This window comes from Lissotriton helveticus, chromosome 1_1, assembly GCF_964261635.1.
Source record: "Lissotriton helveticus chromosome 1_1, aLisHel1.1, whole genome shotgun sequence".
NCBI classification, from domain to species: Eukaryota; Metazoa; Chordata; class Amphibia; order Caudata; family Salamandridae; genus Lissotriton; species Lissotriton helveticus.
Window position 1 is genome coordinate 1,832,663,114 of NC_136057.1, and position 19,317 is coordinate 1,832,682,430.

Here is a 19,317-nt window from a genome sequence, read left to right on the forward strand (position 1 = left end):
TTTTCCTTCAGTACATTGTTCATTTGTAAGGCGAAGATGTGTTGTGCTTATGAGTCTTACAATGCCAGTGGTAAGAAACTTTGTATAGGTATGTGTGGTGTGGGGGTAGCCTGCATCTGTGCTCTATGTGACCAGCGAGCATTCCAGTGAAGTCAGTTATGCTAGAGCTGGTCGAGGGATAGCTACGCTCCTGTTGTAGGGATAATACTTTCTTGAATAAACCATTTAACTTACCCCTGGCTTCCTTGCATTATTCCAGGGGGTCAAGACACCTGCTGAGTTAGGCTCTGTATAGATAGCGTGTGCGGTGGTGCCATTGATTGTATTGAATACCAGTATTACTCTGTTTTTAGCTGATAGCAGTCTGACCCAGTTACGGTAGGATGATATGGGGGTATTTCTTGGGAGGCTGTGGAAGGCTCTTGTATATAAGTTTAGCGCTTTATCATATGGCGACGGAAGGAGAGAGGGAGGCTGGTCAATGGGCTTCAGCAGAATTCCTGCGTGCTTGGATTTAGTGCAGTGATTAGTGCCGTGGTCACATGGTCAGTCATATGTTTATAAAACTTAGTACCTGGCTACCATTGCTGTAGCATTGATGAATGAGTTCAATCAAAAATGTTGGATTGAAGAACCTGCATAGAAGAGCAGTTCGAGTAACCAGCTGCCACTTTTAGTGTCTGGGCCAAGAACAATTGCATGTAGATGATTCCTGTTTGAAGTGGCACACCAAACAATGAAAATACTGGAAGGCAGCTCAGAGTAACTACTAATGACCGATGGATGTGAGCATTCCGAGCATTGCTTTTTGTTCCCAACAATACATAAAGCTGGTCTTCTGCTATCTGAATGGATCAGCATGTGTTTATACCTGTACACTACTTAATCATTGACTGTCATTGTTGGAGTTCAATACATGGAGCCATATCTTTTTAAATACCCAACCTCTTGTTTTCCTCCACATTTTGCCCCGCAGGTGTTGAGCCTGTTCCCTGTGTTGCTGCGCATCCCTTTTCTGGAGCGGAAAGTGTTTCGACCGCAGAGGGAAATATTCAGCTTTATGAGAGAAATCATCAAGGAGCACCAGGAGACCTTTGACCCTGCGATGACCAGGGACTTCATCGATGCCTTCCTTGTTGAAATGGAGAAGGTATCAATATTCAGAATATGAGATATGGGGGGGGCTCATTTATAAAAATGCTCATATCTTTAGTATAGAGGTAACCATACCCTGCTAAATAAAGAGGTCACCACAAATGTGATAGTTGCAAATGTCATGTACATCGTAAACTTTTAGTTACACTCTAATTGTATAGAAAGAGATTCACAAAATTTCACACACCTCTAGTTTCAACCTAGATATTGCATATCTCCGGAATACTTGACGCAAATATGAGTATTCACTGACTAACCAAAATTCAGGTTCACACAGATGTCACAGTCTAAGTTTGCAGGGAGAGACATTAGCAGGTTTTCGACTAAGCGCTGTTGTTGTAACATACAATTATGATTTCCCTGCATGGGCATGTACTAACATCACCATGGTGTACTAGGAGTGGGAATGTGATCCAAGGTTTGTGGTACAAACCCATATTAATGACCTTTGATGTTTCTTATTTCCCCAAATGCTGTAGCACTGTAGACCCTACAGTAGGTCTCATTAACAGTCCCTCCATTTTTTGGGGGTACAAAATCCACATTGGGTAAATATATGTACCACGTGCGTTGATTTTCCCCCTAAGCACATTGTTCCGGCCACTCTGAGTTTCCAAAGTCGGAAATTAAATTACCGAGCAGTTGCAGTGCTCTGCATTGTAATTCGACACGTGTCTGCCACTTCTCACCTGATTTGCCTATATAAAATGTCCCAGGTAATACCAGAGAAATTCGCATAGAAAATACTATGGGTTTGAGTGCAAATATCGCTTGAAATGGAATTGACGCAAAGACCATTGGCGCTCAATTTTGGATTTTGTGTGTGACTAAATGATCTTTCCTGCCATTTTCCCTTGGATGGTTTCATCATCTTTTCCATCTCTTAACTCTCTTCCCTAGAGCCACACAACTGCTACTGTGTTTGTATCTCTGAAGTATTTAAGTGTCTCTTATACCACCAAGACCTTCTTCTTCTATATTTATTTTCTTGGCATATTTAATTGTCTCTTAAATACCCTTCCTGTTCGAGTGTACTTATACAGTTTATTTTTATTTATTTTGAAAGTTTTATATAGCGCGGACAAGATCTTTGCAGATATCAGAGCGCTTTACACAGAAAGGGTACATGAGGGAACATATTCAAAACAAATAAATCAGAGGAGCAAACAGTACAAATGAGTGAGGGCAAAACCAATCATGTAAATCAGTAAATCAATCATACAAGTATTAAAAATATGCAACAGGGTCAAACAAGAATACAGATCGGTGCCTATTCTTAAGGAGACCTAAGTAACAGTTCAGGTGTATTTTGCCATAAGGATAGCTTTTACTTCTTTCTTAAAGATTGTAGTGGAAGAGATGAGCCTAGTTTCGGGGGGGGAGTGAGTTCCAGATTCTGGGTGCCATTCCTGAGAAGGAGCGTTTATATGTTTTTTCCTTCCGGAATCTACGTGGTTTCAGCAGAAGATTGTTTGTGCCTCTCGTGTTTCTAGCGCCGCCAGAGATTGTCAACTTCTGAGAGAGGTAGCCGGGAGAGTTCAGGTGTACCGCCTTGTGAGTCATGCTGGCGATTTTCAGATGTATTCTGGCTTCAAAAGGCAGCCAGTTCAGGGATTTCAAGTCAGGGGAAATATGAGAGTGTTTTTTTGATCCAGTAATGAGCCTCGCTGCAGCGTTTAGAGAAGCTCTTAGGGGTGCGGTAGTAGTTAGCGGGAGTCCGCAGAGGGCGACGCTGCCATATTCTATTCGAGGGATGACTAGTGCTTGTACTGCGGTTTGGAAGTCATTGGCTGGGAGGAATGGTTTGAGTTTCCTCAGGGTATTGATTTGGAAATTCGCTCCCTTAGTTGCCTTGTTGATGTGTTGCTGCATGTTGAGATTGGTGTCGAGGGTTATGCCTAGAGATTTTGCTGAATCCACGATGGTGGGTTGGACATTGAGTGCAGTTAGGTGTTTGAGCCAACTTTGAGTGGTGGAGATCTTCGCTGGAGGTGAGATCAGAAGGAACTCTGTTTTCAGAGCATTGAGTTTGAGATGATTATCGGCCAGCCAAGATTGGGTGCTTCTGATCGTTGAGTTCAGGAGCAAGATGTCTTTGGGGGATTGTAATTTGAGGTAAAGTTGGGTGTCATCGGCATACATGTGAAAGTGTAAGTTAGCTGCCTGTAGCAAGGTGGTGAGAGGTTCCATCACTAGGTTGAACCACTTGAGAACAGTTCCAGATAATCCCATTCTAGTGCTTAGTAGTTCGAGTAAGTTCTCATGTTTAACGGTGTCGAATGCTGAAGAGAGATCAAGAAGGATGAGAAGGCAGGTGTTGTTTTGGTCTAGCATTTGAAGTGCGTCGTCAATTATGTGGGTCATAGCAGTTTCTGTACTATGTCCTGCTCGGAAGCCTGATTGATGAGGATTGAGGAGATCAAATTGTTCAATGTGTTTAGTCAATTGTAGTTGTACGCATTTTTCCAGAGTTTGGCGAGAGTGGGGATATTAGTGATGGGACGATAATTGTTCAGATCAGAGGGGTCGGCTGTAGGTTTCTTTAGTAAGGGAGTGACTTGTCCAACTTTGAGGGAGTCAGGTATGGTTCCTTGTTGAAGAGAGCCGTTGATAATTCTAGTCCAGAGTGGGAGAAGCAAAGGGGCAAAGTCTTTTACAGCGTTAGCAGGAAGGGGATCTGTGAGGTGATTGGATGGTTTCAAGGTGCTGAGCAGTTTGCCAATTTCCTCTTCAGAGTATGTGCCAAAGGATGACCATGTAGCATTGTTTTTTGGTTCAATGGGTGCAATGCATTGAGGTTTGGAGTAGAGCCTTGCGTCCGCGAGGAGATCGCTCTTAATGTTGTCAGTTTTTTGGATGAAGAAAGCGGAGAAGTCTTCACAGGAGGGAGCTTCGCGCACAGTGCTGAGCTGTTGGGGTTGTTCCTTGGATTGAGTTTTGATTAGCTCAAACAATTTTCTTGGACGTTTTTTTGCTTGGTCGAGCTGGAGGCTGAAGAAGTCTAGTTTTGAACGTTTTATTTTCCTGAAATAGGCGTTTCTCTTTTTCTTCAGAGTTTTTAGGTGCAGTGCAGAGGGAGCTGATCTCCAGGTGCGTTCTGCCATTCGCATGTCTCGTCTATCCTCATTGAGACTTCCGTCATACCATGGGTTGGACATTTTAGTTGAGACTCTTTTTAACTGCATAGGTGCCGCCTCATTTATTACTGATAATGTCGAGGCAGATGTATTCACAAGATGTTGGGGATGATATGGAGGTGGACTTGCCTTTCAGAACGGAGAGGTTGTTCCTGTGGATGCATGCGATTCCACCACCTATTTTGCCTGGCCTGTCAAGTCTAATTATGTGGTAATTAGGTGGAACCAGAATGTCCATTATAGGTGATGAGGCTTCAGTTAGCCATGTTTCAGTCAGAATGATTAGGTCAAGGTCCAGCGATAAGAGGAGATCAGCGATGGCGGCGGAATGTTTCGAGGCTGATCTGCAGTTAAGGAGAGTGCATTTGAGCTGGGGTGTGTTGAGGACGGTAGAGGGTTCAAGAGAGAGAGGGACTTTCCTAAGGTTGTTGGGGTTGGATATTCTGCTGTTCAGTGTGGGGGGTCTAAGGGCATTTGAGTGTATCGTGGGAATGGTGAGGTGTGTGGTGGATGTGTCATTTTGGGGGGTTGGGTCATACTCACGGAGGAGAGTTAGTGTGTCGAGGTCCGAAAGAGGGTAGCAGGGGCGACGAGGGCGGCTGTTGCGATTGCTAGCGGGGGTTGAGGTCCAGTGTGGGGAGTGTCGAGTGAGAGAGTTAACCGAAGAGGTGGGGGACACGTTGGGAGGGGAGGAGGGGGTGGGTGATGTGTTGCAGGGGCGGCGGGGGCGGGTGTTGCTATTACGAACAGGCAGTGATGTCCGGTGTGTGGAGTCCTGAGTACGAGTGTCAACCGGTGGGGTAGGGGGCATGTTTGGGGTGGAGGTGGAGGTGAGTGAGGGGTGTATAGGGTATGTGGAGAGTCGTTCCTTGATGCTGTGTATGTCTTCTTTGATCTGAGTGAGGGTGGCCATAATCAAGTCCAATGTGGGGGGAGTGATGGAGGTGGGGGTGGAGGTCGAGGGTGGATGACTGACCAGGGAGATGTCGTGCAGGCGGGATAGTGGGCTGGTGTTGGTGCAGGACTCCGTTGTGTTAGTGTGCGAGATGGTATTGGGAATGGGAGAGTGTTTGGGCGTGTTGGGTGTGGATGAACTGGGGAGGAGATTGGTGGTATGAGTGTGGGCGTGAGTGTGAGTGTGAGCGTTGTTGGTAGGCGGTGAGATCAAAGTGGAGGATGGGTGTATGTTAGTTGAGCTGGGGATGCAGGAAGGGTAATGGGGGCTGAGAGTGGGTGGGGACATGGGATTGGGGATGGTCCTGTTGTGGGGGGGGGGGAGATAGATTAAAAGAAGAGGTGTGTTCTGCGTAGTACGTTAGAGGGAGGTGGGGACTGAGCATGGGGGGGAGGGATTTGTCTTTGTGCGTGTCGTTTTGGTGCGGTACTAGGTTAGCAGTGTTAATGTTGGTTATGATGTTCTGGGCGAGAGGAGTGATAATAGTGGTATTTGTGGAGGTCTTAGGTCCGGAAGGAGGGGTGGGGGTGCGAGTGTTGTGAGAGGGGGAGGGATCTGTGTCTGTGTTAGAGGCGTGAGTGGTTGTTACCTGGTGCTGAACTGGGAGAGAGGGGTTGTGGGTGGGGGCTGAGTATTTTGGGGTGGTGGTAGGTGTGTCACTGAATGCTGAGTGTGTAGCAGCGTGAGTGGTTGTTACCTGGCGCTGAACTGGGAGAGAGGGGTTGTGGGTGGGGGCTGAGTAGTTTGGGGTGGTGGTAGGTGTGTCACTGAATGCTGAGTGTGTAGCAGCTACCTGGTGCTGTGCTAGGTTAGAAGTGTTGTGTGTGTTGGGAGCTATGACGTCAGGGGTGGTGGGACTGAGGGAGATGTGAGCGTCTGACCGCGTATTGGAGAGGTGATCTTTGAAAGTGGGGAACAGGTTATCTAGTATTTCCAAGTTCCTGTCTGTGGCTTGGGATAGGATCATCCCATTATTGTAAATAGTAATGGTGGCTCTGCCTTGGAAGAGTCGTGATGGTGTGATGTAGAGAGTTAGGCCATGAGCGGATTTCCTGGTGGTGGAGACTGTGAGTAAGGTGTGGAACGTTTTTCTCCATTGAGCTCTGCGTGTGGTGTGGAAGATGATATCAGTGCTCAGGGATCCATTGACCGGTGAGAAGTAGGTGTCGGCAAAGGGTGTTTCAGGGTGGGACCTCAGGAAGTTGTGTTTAAAGCGTTTAGCGGCTTTTTTGGTGAGTGTGGATGGGTAGTTGATTTTATATGTGTGCTTGCCGATGGGCTCCATGTTGGGGTGGCGGTGTAGGAGGGCGAGGCGGTATAGGTGGGTATGGGAGGTGTAGGTGGGTATAGGTATAGGTGGGTATAGGTGGGTATGGGAGGGTGGACGATAGTAATACAGATGTGTAAAGAACAATGCAGGCAGTGCGTTACCTGGAACACAAGCAACACTAGTGAGCAAAAATGCAGTTAGCAGTCTGTGAACACCAAAGAATAAACAGTGAAATGGGTGCAATTTACACAATGTACAGAAATATATGAAAATATATGAGGTAGCAAACGGTACAGAAATATATGAAAATATATGAGGTAGCAAACGGTACAGCTTACAAGATGTACAAACATATATAAAAATATAAGTGAGGTAGGTGCAGGTTACAGATGTGTACGGTACACAAATAAAAGAATCATACTGATGATATACTGAATCCAGATACCGGTGCAGCCAGAAAGCTGCATGAAGCAATATTGATACTAGTGAACAGCCAGAAAAATTTGAGGTAGCGATCGGTACATTATCAGTGAAGCAAAGTGAGAAGTGTGCAGGTTACAATAAATGTACAGAGTACAAGTAGGGGTATATTGTTGCAATAAAGGCAGACACTAAATCACACGAGGGTTTAAATAGAAAATGTAAGTGTAAATAAAAATGAACAAAATAACAGTAAAGGTATAGTACTGTAGTGAGGCAGGCACTTGGCCAGAAAGTGGGAATGACTAGTCCATGATGGCCGCCAAAGGGAGAGAGAGACCAGTCTAAAATGTCCGCCTCAAAAGGGAAGTTGGAGACGGTAGTCCTCTTTTTGTTGTTGGTGCTTTGATAACAGGGAAGTGCAGATTCAGTTTCTATTTCAGCAGGCACAGTTCATGTCTTGCTGGGAGGGAGGCTTATCTCTGTATTGGAGGACTTGTGTGGGGGAGTTAAGCTGAGGAGCCTCGTGAGCAACAGAGGTACCAAAGGAGATTTATTACTACAGTTTTATGGCTCCAGCCATTTTGAACAAAGGAGGGTTTTTCAAAAAGGAGGGATTTTCAAAAATGTGTATAGGCGAGTAGGGTAAATAAATACCTTTTTTTAGAATTCTGCTCAGCAGCAATTTCGTGCACGATCAGAGCCTCATTGCTGCAGCCCCTACCGCCTCGATGGGCGTTGTTGTGTCTTTTCCCATTGACTCTTTCCCTTTTCCTCCAATTCCCCTGTGATTATCCGATCGCCTCAGAACTTTCAGGTATCTCCCCCCCTGAGCGGCGTCACCTCCATCTCCCGGCGCGGCAAGGGCAGGCTCCTGACGCCCGTTGTCTCTGCTGATCCCGCCCGCCTCGGGGTTCCACTCCGGCAGCTCCCTGGGCGGCGGGGGCCACTCCTCCGATCACCTTCAGCACTCGGCGCAGCCGGGACCAGCTCCTTTCTTTTGTAGACGTCCCTCCGGCTCCCGCCCGTCTCAGGGCACCGATCCGACCGCTCCTGTGGCGGCGCCACACCCCCAGCACTCGGCGCAGCCCAGTGCCTATGCGGGCAGCTCCAGACGTCCGTCGTCCTTCCGCTATCTGGAACCACAGAACTTGTTCAGGCCAGCAGTCTGACCCCTGAAGCCGGCACCGGTGGCGGTACCCTCAGGCGTACCGTACGCCTCTGATGGACAAACACTCAACTTAGACCCATAACGGCTCGGTTCCAGCCTCTGCCGGGGCGATCAGGTGCACCACGAAGGCTCCAGGCAGCCCCCCCAGCAGGTTCCGTCCCAAGCTCCGCCGATGGGCAGGGGCAGCCAGGTATCCGGAGAAGGCAGGGTCGACTCGGTCCTCTTCTACGATCACGGCTCCGTGAAGATGAAGATGAGTACTCGGAGAGCTCCAGCCATCGCCAGCCAGGTAGGCGCGCCACATATAATCCAGTTACTTGAAGCGAAATGATCCTGTTACTTTTGTTATTTAAGGTCCAGTTCCGTTCCTCGCCATGCTGGGTGCTAACAGGGATTAAATCCAGAAACTGGAATCCCAAGCACTCGGAGCTCTAACGTAGAGCTCCTGCCACGCGGCCATCTTAGAACACTATTGAGCTCTTTATTTGTTTCTGACATCACCCTTCTCATTTTTGAGCTATACACTTCTACTGTATTATTCTCCTGTGACATTTAAATGTCTGTTTATTTGTATTTAATTTCCGATGTTATAGCCAGTAGCGGGTGGTGTTGTGGAAGAGTACAGGGGCGGGGGAAGGGGTAGCGGGATGGAAAAAATAAAAATAAAACGTACCTGCAGCAGGCCGGGTCGTGCACTTCTGCTCCTCTCCTCACAGGCAAGGCTCACAGACTCCACTGCCACCAATCCGGATGCTGCTCTCGTGTCATGAGAGCAGCATCAGGACTGGCCTGAGCGCTCTGAATGTGCACTTTCAGTGAGACTGGGAGCCTGTGCCCGCTGTCTCCAACCCGGCAACGCAGCTCGGATTGGAGACCGCTTCAGTGCACTTGATGGTTTGGCCTGCCAAACTATCATGTGTACTGACAACAGTGCCCACCACTCCTCCTGCAGCCTGTCATCCCCCATGGCCCGCCTGTAAAGACTCAACACATAAGGAAAAATAAAACAATTATAAAATGTGTTTATTATTGTTTTATTTCTATTTTCCTGTTGTTTTGAGGCATTTGGAAGGGAGGGCGATGCTTCTCCCGCATAGCGGAGGAGCCTCCCCAGGTTATAGCTTCACAGTCCCTCTTCTACTGTAGTTATACCACTGAAGTATATAAATGCTTCTCCCCCTCCCCCATCCTCTATTGTATTTATTCCTGAGTGGTATTTACAGTCTCTCTTCTTTCTCATTTCCCTACACTCCAGCAGTGATATCCATGTGATATTTAAATGACTTTTCCATATATCCTGTCTCCCCCTCCTCTGTTTCCCTCTGCTTACATATTTCACTGCCCACATTTCTATTCAGTCATCGGAGAGGGTTTTAATCATTAACCATCATTGTATTAAACCCCCAGGGCTACACCCTGTGTACACGTGTATCAAGGGGACTATCAGTGATTGACATTCATTTTTATTGTGTAAGCCTGATAAAAAGTCTGCAAGACAGAGGAACCACTAGCTTAACAAGCATTTGCAATGCAATAGGTCTCGCATTTACGTAGTTTTGAGCTTTTGGCATTGTAAATGACAATGTCTTATTTATGTTTTGGTTTGTAAAACAAATAAAAGGCATTGTCATTTGCAATGCTAATAGCTTAAACTATCGCAAATGCGAGACCTATTGCATTGCAAATGCTTGTTTTAATTGGACTGGTCTCAAACTGCCCAAAACCCTCCAAAGAACCAACCCACCGGCTTCCCTACAAACACACATCGGCCCAGATATAAATATGTTTATCTAAAAATGTAACATTCAGCAACTGAGAAACTACTCTTTATTGCCACATATGCTTGTAATGTTTGTGGATGCTACTTTTATGGGGCACCGTTTAATAGAATTTAGTGGTATTGTCTCCATGAGGTGGGTTGGGGGAAGGGCGGTGGGTTTTGTTTTTGACGTGAAACTCAGGTACTTGAATAGCAACCAAATGTCCGGGTCCATGTGTGACCATTTAGGGCAGGCTTGTATTTTTCTTAGAATTCTGGAACTTGTAGTCTTAATAAACCCAGTATAAAACCAGGACTACAAGTCCAATAACTCCAAGAAAAAAAGTACAGGGCTAACTGGTCACGCATTGATTGGGAAACTTGGCAGCTATGTACTTGGGCATCTTTTCAGGCTTGGTTCAGGGTATTCCAAAGCCTGGGACCCTGGGCGCATCGTGCCACCTTGTTAGATCTTACAAAAGACGCATTGGGTGATCAAATGTCCAGTGTTTGCATACTGCGAGGGCACAAACAGCAGTTCAGATGGCAATGTCCACTGCTGTGCAGGGCAGCGGGACAGAACACAGCTCAGATGGTCCCTGTACCCATTTGATCGCATCTTCCTATTTGTTGATCTATTTAACGTGCCTCCGTGCTCTTTTCTCTTTGACTGAGCTTGCAGTCAGTGGAAATACTAAGCGTAGGCAGTGCTGAATTTGCTCCAAACGATGCCCAAAATCCTGCAAGCACTGGCACAAATTAAGCATTGGACAGCTCAAGAGGCTGCAGGTCTTCTACCTCACCCAGAATCAAATACAGAACTGACACCTCTTGTAGACCCTGCCACTAGGATTTCATAGTTTAAATTTTTTTTTAATTATATTATCATTCTGGTTTATACAATTATCGCAGTACTCAATATGAGGATATTGTCTCAAAATAATATGTGTCATAATGTAATCAGCATGTAAGACACTGTTTTGTAAACAATACAATAACTTTAATCCCTCCCTCTGTTAGTATAATGTATTGCATGATGACTGTTGGCAAGTGGATGAGCAGCAACTCACTTAAATTAAATAAGGAAAAAATTGAAGTCCTAGTGGTTTCTGTCGAGTTTTTACCTCTTAGTGCATTTTTCAGCAGCTCGACTCTTCACATGAGCACTGTTTACATTACAACAGGTCACACTCATTGTATTATAGCACGGGGAGATTAAGTGATTTGCCCAGAATCACAGGATGTTGAACCAGTCCGAGAGTAGACCCTGTTTCCCCAGTTGTAAAGTCGGCAGCTCTGGCTGGAATGCCACATCCTGAGTAGACGGAGGGTGGCAGGCAGAAGCCACATGAAAGCTCGGCTCCTCGTGGGCTCGAGGTTCCAACAGGCCCTTGAGCCAAGCCAGAGCCACCTTTCAGACTCGCCCACGTCTCTACTCATTCGTGAACGTGCAGTTTGTTGTGTGTCAGGAGAGGAGTTGTAGAAAGTCATGACCACGAGAGTTTCTTATATAGAGGTACTTAACTAACTTTAGGAACCAGAACTGGGGTAGCGGGTGAAGGCAAGGGTTGTTGGGTTCCTGTTTTTGTCTACACAAAACAACATGGGTAATGTTCAAGAGCTCCATGCTCAGACATTATACTGACTGAGCGCAGAGGAGACTGGGCCCAAGATGCGGCAGTGAGCTGCTGAATTCTCTCTCAACACTGGGACAGATAGAAGATGGATGCAAGGATATGCATACGTTGGTGCACTGGTGACCAAGAGTGTCATAAGAGTGGTATGATGGGGAGTACGGCTGAAAGGGTGCATGCTGTATGTACTGGGGTGTTATACAGGGTGGTGGTGTGCTCCATGTATCTCACAGGGGAAGTGGAATGATGAACGGATGTATGGGAGTCAAGGTCTGAGGTAGAGTGATGGCAGGGGCAATGTAGTGGGCCAATAAAACCAAATTCATCTCAGAGTTTGATGTAATAATAAATCTTTATTTCCCAAAAAGCAAATGTGGTGCGCTCGTTCAGAATATGGAAGCTTACAAATCTGTTGGAAATTTGGATTGCTGTTGGTTCAAACAAAAAAGTGCAATTACATAAAGTAATGTGTTATGTCTAGAATATTGGGAAATAAACTCAAGGATTGCTGTTATAATAGACAGACAGGCGTCAGAAGACCTTCACGAAAATCTGCATGGTTCTGACATGGAGTTCTCACACGAGATCACAACTATGCAGAAACCTTCTTGGTGTATGCTGTATTTAAACAGAAAATTGTGCAGTCCCATTGCTTTTCAATGCCCTTATCTGACCTATTCTGCCACACACCTGCCCAGTGTGGAATGGTTGCCAGGAATAGTACAGAAAATCTGTGACAAAAGTCCAAAACAAGTCAGGTATTGAAAAACTCACCGTCGCAGCCCGGCTTGGACAGGAAGCCAGGCAACCTGTGTTGGGACGGGGCGGGGCCGCAGAAAGACAGGAAGCAGACGGGAGCCTACCCCGCACTCCTGTGCCCGTGAAGCAAGCCGGAAGCTTTGCGTGTGAGCTAGCGGAGCTCCCGTGCCCGTGGAGAGCCCCGCCTGTTGCTGAGAATGACCCACTGGCTGCTGAGGGGGAGAGGGACACGCGGAAAGAGCCCGGTGAGTGGGGTGGGGGGGATGTGTGCGTGTGTGTAAATGTAAATGTGTGTGGGACTTGTAAAGCGCACGGCTGCCCGTAAGCGTCCCGGCGCTGAAGACCGCTGGGGAACCCGTCCTGGCTTTCCCTGTGAGATGGTCCCTTCTGGGTATCTCCAAGGTGAAACCAGGCATCCCCGGCATCTGTGGGGGGCCATTGTAGAGATGAGGCAAGCTTAATGCCCAGAGTTGCCGAGTGTGATCCCTGGTTAGAGTAGGCACCGAGGCGAGAATTGTCAAGTCCGCTGACCCTGGTCCACGACCCTGCCGCGTCGGGAATGGAACCCTGGTCTCGGGCCGTTCTCTGCTTCCGGGTCTGCCGCCTCTACCCAGTGAGCCACACCACTCCACGCCTCTAACCAGTAAGCCACACCACTCCACTCTGTGTGTGTGTACGTGCGTGTGTCTGTGTGTGTGCGCGCGAGTGTGTCTGTGTGTCTGTGTGTGTGTGTGTGCGCTTGTGTGTGTGTGTGCATGTGCGCGTGTGTCTGACCCCTGAAGCCGGCACCGGTGGCGGTACCCTCAGGCGTACCGTACGCCTCTGATGGACAAACACTCAACTTAGACCCATAACGGCTCGGTTCCAGCCTCTGCCGGGGCGATCAGGTGCACCACGAAGGCTCCAGGCAGCCCCCCCAGCAGGTTCCGTCCCAAGCTCCGCCGATGGGCAGGGGCAGCCAGGTATCCGGAGAAGGCAGGGTCGACTCGGTCCTCTTCTACGATCACGGCTCCGTGAAGATGAAGATGAGTACTCGGAGAGCTCCAGCCATCGCCAGCCAGGTAGGCGCGCCACATATAATCCAGTTACTTGAAGCGAAATGATCCTGTTACTTTTGTTATTTAAGGTCCAGTTCCGTTCCTCGCCATGCTGGGTGCTAACAGGGATTAAATCCAGAAACTGGAATCCCAAGCACTCGGAGCTCTAACGTAGAGCTCCTGCCACGCGGCCATCTTAGAACACTATTGAGCTCTTTATTTGTTTCTGACATCACCCTTCTCATTTTTGAGCTATACACTTCTACTGTATTATTCTCCTGTGACATTTAAATGTCTGTTTATTTGTATTTAATTTCCGATGTTATAGCCAGTAGCGGGTGGTGTTGTGGAAGAGTACAGGGGCGGGGGAAGGGGTAGCGGGATGGAAAAAATAAAAATAAAACGTACCTGCAGCAGGCCGGGTCGTGCACTTCTGCTCCTCTCCTCACAGGCAAGGCTCACAGACTCCACTGCCACCAATCCGGATGCTGCTCTCGTGTCATGAGAGCAGCATCAGGACTGGCCTGAGCGCTCTGAATGTGCACTTTCAGTGAGACTGGGAGCCTGTGCCCGCTGTCTCCAACCCGGCAACGCAGCTCGGATTGGAGACCGCTTCAGTGCACTTGATGGTTTGGCCTGCCAAACTATCATGTGTACTGACAACAGTGCCCACCACTCCTCCTGCAGCCTGTCATCCCCCATGGCCCGCCTGTAAAGACTCAACACATAAGGAAAAATAAAACAATTATAAAATGTGTTTATTATTGTTTTATTTCTATTTTCCTGTTGTTTTGAGGCATTTGGAAGGGAGGGCGATGCTTCTCCCGCATAGCGGAGGAGCCTCCCCAGGTTATAGCTTCACAGTCCCTCTTCTACTGTAGTTATACCACTGAAGTATATAAATGCTTCTCCCCCTCCCCCATCCTCTATTGTATTTATTCCTGAGTGGTATTTACAGTCTCTCTTCTTTCTCATTTCCCTACACTCCAGCAGTGATATCCATGTGATATTTAAATGACTTTTCCATATATCCTGTCTCCCCCTCCTCTGTTTCCCTCTGCTTACATATTTCACTGCCCACATTTCTATTCAGTCATCGGAGAGGGTTTTAATCATTAACCATCATTGTATTAAACCCCCAGGGCTACACCCTGTGTACACGTGTATCAAGGGGACTATCAGTGATTGACATTCATTTTTATTGTGTAAGCCTGATAAAAAGTCTGCAAGACAGAGGAACCACTAGCTTAACAAGCATTTGCAATGCAATAGGTCTCGCATTTACGTAGTTTTGAGCTTTTGGCATTGTAAATGACAATGTCTTATTTATGTTTTGGTTTGTAAAACAAATAAAAGGCATTGTCATTTGCAATGCTAATAGCTTAAACTATCGCAAATGCGAGACCTATTGCATTGCAAATGCTTGTTTTAATTGGACTGGTCTCAAACTGCCCAAAACCCTCCAAAGAACCAACCCACCGGCTTCCCTACAAACACACATCGGCCCAGATATAAATATGTTTATCTAAAAATGTAACATTCAGCAACTGAGAAACTACTCTTTATTGCCACATATGCTTGTAATGTTTGTGGATGCTACTTTTATGGGGCACCGTTTAATAGAATTTAGTGGTATTGTCTCCATGAGGTGGGTTGGGGGAAGGGCGGTGGGTTTTGTTTTTGACGTGAAACTCAGGTACTTGAATAGCAACCAAATGTCCGGGTCCATGTGTGACCATTTAGGGCAGGCTTGTATTTTTCTTAGAATTCTGGAACTTGTAGTCTTAATAAACCCAGTATAAAACCAGGACTACAAGTCCAATAACTCCAAGAAAAAAAGTACAGGGCTAACTGGTCACGCATTGATTGGGAAACTTGGCAGCTATGTACTTGGGCATCTTTTCAGGCTTGGTTCAGGGTATTCCAAAGCCTGGGACCCTGGGCGCATCGTGCCACCTTGTTAGATCTTACAAAAGACGCATTGGGTGATCAAATGTCCAGTGTTTGCATACTGCGAGGGCACAAACAGCAGTTCAGATGGCAATGTCCACTGCTGTGCAGGGCAGCGGGACAGAACACAGCTCAGATGGTCCCTGTACCCATTTGATCGCATCTTCCTATTTGTTGATCTATTTAACGTGCCTCCGTGCTCTTTTCTCTTTGACTGAGCTTGCAGTCAGTGGAAATACTAAGCGTAGGCAGTGCTTAATTTGCTCCAAACGATGCCCAAAATCCTGCAAGCACTGGCACAAATTAAGCATTGGACAGCTCAAGAGGCTGCAGGTCTTCTACCTCACCCAGAATCAAATACAGAACTGACACCTCTTGTAGACCCTGCCACTAGGATTTCATAGTTTAAATTTTTTTTAAATTATATTATCATTCTGGTTTATACAATTATCGCAGTACTCAATATGAGGATATTGTCTCAAAATAATATGTGTCATAATGTAATCAGCATTTAAGACACTGTTTTGTAAACAATACAATAACTTTAATCCCTCCCTCTGTTAGTATAATGTATTGCATGATGACTGTTGGCAAGTGGATGAGCAGCAACTCACTTAAATTAAATAAGGAAAAAATTGAAGTCCTAGTGGTTTCTGTCGAGTTTTTACCTCTTAGTGCATTTTTCAGCAGCTCGACTCTTCACATGAGCACTGTTTACATTACAACAGGTCACACTCATTGTATTATAGCACGGGGAGATTAAGTGATTTGCCCAGAATCACAGGATGTTGAACCAGTCCGAGAGTAGACCCTGTTTCCCCAGTTGTAAAGTCGGCAGCTCTGGCTGGAATGCCACATCCTGAGTAGACGGAGGGTGGCAGGCAGAAGCCACATGAAAGCTCGGCTCCTCGTGGGCTCGAGGTTCCAACAGACCCTTGAGCCAAGCCAGAGCCACCTTTCAGACTCGCCCACGTCTCTACTCATTCGTGAACGTGCAGTTTGTTGTGTGTCAGGAGAGGAGTTGTAGAAAGTCATGACCACGAGAGTTTCTTATATAGAGGTACTTAACTAACTTTAGGAACCAGAACTGGGGTAGCGGGTGAAGGCAAGGGTTGTTGGGTTCCTGTTTTTGTCTACACAAAACAACATGGGTAATGTTCAAGAGCTCCATGCTCAGACATTATACTGACTGAGCGCAGAGGAGACTGGGCCCAAGATGCGGCAGTGAGCTGCTGAATTCTCTCTCAACACTGGGACAGATAGAAGATGGATGCAAGGATATGCATACGTTGGTGCACTGGTGACCAAGAGTGTCATAAGAGTGGTATGATGGGGAGTACGGCTGAAAGGGTGCATGCTGTATGTACTGGGGTGTTATACAGGGTGGTGGTGTGCTCCATGTATCTCACAGGGGAAGTGGAATGATGAACGGATGTATGGGAGTCAAGGTCTGAGGTAGAGTGATGGCAGGGGCAATGTAGTGGGCCAATAAAACCAAATTCATCTCAGAGTTTGATGTAATAATAAATCTTTATTTCCCAAAAAGCAAATGTGGTGCGCTCGTTCAGAATATGGAAGCTTACAAATCTGTTGGAAATTTGGATTGCTGTTGGTTCAAACAAAAAAGTGCAATTACATAAAGTAATGTGTTATGTCTAGAATATTGGGAAATAAACTCAAGGATTGCTGTTATAATAGACAGACAGGCGTCAGAAGACCTTCACGAAAATCTGCATGGTTCTGACATGGAGTTCTCACACGAGATCACAACTATGCAGAAACCTTCTTGGTGTATGCTGTATTTAAACAGAAAATTGTGCAGTCCCATTGCTTTTCAATGCCCTTATCTGACCTATTCTGCCACACACCTGCCCAGTGTGGAATGGTTGCCAGGAATAGTACAGAAAATCTGTGACAAAAGTCCAAAACAAGTCAGGTATTGAAAAACTCACCGTCGCAGCCCGGCTTGGACAGGAAGCCAGGCAACCTGTGTTGGGACGGGGCGGGGCCGCAGAAAGACAGGAAGCAGACGGGAGCCTACCCCGCACTCCTGTGCCCGTGAAGCAAGCCGGAAGCTTTGCGTGTGAGCTAGCGGAGCTCCCGTGCCCGTGGAGAGCCCCGCCTGTTGCTGAGAATGACCCACTGGCTGCTGAGGGGGAGAGGGACACGCGGAAAGAGCCCGGTGAGTGTGGTGGGGGGGATGTGTGCGTGTGTGTAAATGTAAATGTGTGTGGGACTTGTAAAGCGCACGGCTGCCCGTAAGCGTCCCGGCGCTGAAGACCGCTGGGGAACCCGTCCTGGCTTTCCCTGTGAGATGGTCCCTTCTGGGTATCTCCAAGGTGAAACCAGGCATCCCCGGCATCTGTGGGGGGCCATTGTAGAGATGAGGCAAGCTTAATGCCCAGAGTTGCCGAGTGTGATCCCTGGTTAGAGTAGGCACCGAGGCGAGAATTGTCAAGTCCGCTGACCCTGGTCCACGACCCTGCCGCGTCGGGAATGGAACCCTGGTCTCGGGCCGTTCTCTGCTTCCGGGTCTGCCGCCTCTACCCAGTGAGCCACACCACTCCACGCCTCTAACCAGTAAGCCACACCACTCCACTCTGTGTGTGTGTACGTGCGTGTGTCTGTGTGTGTGCGCGCGAGTGTGTCTGTGTGTGTGTGTGCGCTTGTGTGTGTGTGTGCATGTGCGCGTGTGTGTGCGTGTGTGTGCATGTGCGTGTGCGTGCCTCCTGATCCATTTTGAACTGGGATCAGCATGCCGGAATCGGAGCGCGTGTTCACGCGCGCTACCTGATCCGATTCGGGCATGCTGCACGTGCCCATCTCTTGTCTCCCTCTTGGTTCCTTGTAAGCAGAGCCGACAACAATAGGTCTCGCGCTGCTAAAAATGGCAAACCTCAGATACCAAGTTGAAAAGTCCCAGTGACTAGTCATTAATCTTTTCCCTTATTCGAAATGGAGGTCTGAAATCCTCCCTGACACGGTTACTCTTCTTCCTTATTTATTTTACCTGCATAGATCCACAGCAACTTTCACAATCTCAATGAGTCACCTGAATTATTTTTGATACCATTGGGAGTAGGATCTGCAGCATCACTACAGTCGCTAACCCATGTCCCTATTCTTCCCTTCCAGACTAAGGACAACCCCAGCGACATCTTCTGTCTGGATAACCTTCTCTTTACCGTTGGTGACCTATTTGGCGCTGGCACTGAGACCACCTCAACCAGCTTGCGCTGGGGGCTGCTCTATATGATCCTGTATCCAGACATTCAGAGTAAGTGGCACTGTGGTTTAGTATGGCATTTAAAAGCGTTTGAAACATGCATTGGCCCAGACAGAAGGTCTAGGATTAATGTGACAATGCAGGCAAACACAGGCATGCAGATTTGTTTTCATGAGGGACAACCTTAAAGTCTGACCTATTAGCTTTGTTAAAGTTTGGTAGTGGTGTTGGTAATATTGTTGGTGGGATTGTTTGGTTTCAGTAGTATTAGTGGTAATAGAAGGGGTGGTATTGGTAGAAGTATGGTATTGGTAATTATGGTATTGGTGTTTTTTCTAGTGGTGTAGCTGGTACTAGTGGGGGTGGTATTGTGGCCTTGGCTCCCCTATGATGGTAGTTTCTGACTTTGCTGGTGTTATTTTTGCTGGTGTTGATGGCATTGGCGTCACTGTTTGTGGTATAGGTGGCGGAGGCACTGGTGCCATGGTATTGAAGATTGCATTAGTGTGAAGGTGGTGATTTTGATGGTGGTAGTTGTTTTAGGTGTAATGTAGGTGGCGACATTGGCAGTGTTAGTGGTAACATTATTGGTGGTATTGGTATTGTGGTGGAGGTTTCAGTGATGAATGAGTTGTATTGGTGGCGGGTTTCAAGTTGAATTGGTGGTATTTAGTTCTTCGTATTGATAGTAAAAAAAATGCAATATAAAATTTAAAATAGTCTCTTGTTTATTGCAGTGCAAGCTTTTCATATAAGGGGGAATTATACATCAAACAGCCAATCTCATGAGGTCAGAGAGGGAGATTTCTCTGGGCTGATACAATGTGATTGAAAGTGTTTGAAT

At 47.1% G+C, this 19,317-nt stretch overlaps 1 protein-coding gene across 2 annotated transcripts in view; it reads left to right on the top strand.

Annotated features, from left to right (window-relative positions):
* Positions 1–19,317, top strand: part of LOC144753465 (cytochrome P450 2D17-like) — a 296,252-nt gene that overhangs the window by 183,417 nt on the left and 93,518 nt on the right. For both annotated transcript variants that reach the window (XM_078641151.1, XM_078641147.1), the window contains exons 5-6: positions 977–1,150; positions 18,383–18,524. In XM_078641151.1, the coding sequence (XP_078497277.1) occupies positions 977–1,150; positions 18,383–18,524 (316 nt within the window). The remainder of the gene's footprint in view (positions 1–976; positions 1,151–18,382; positions 18,525–19,317) is intronic.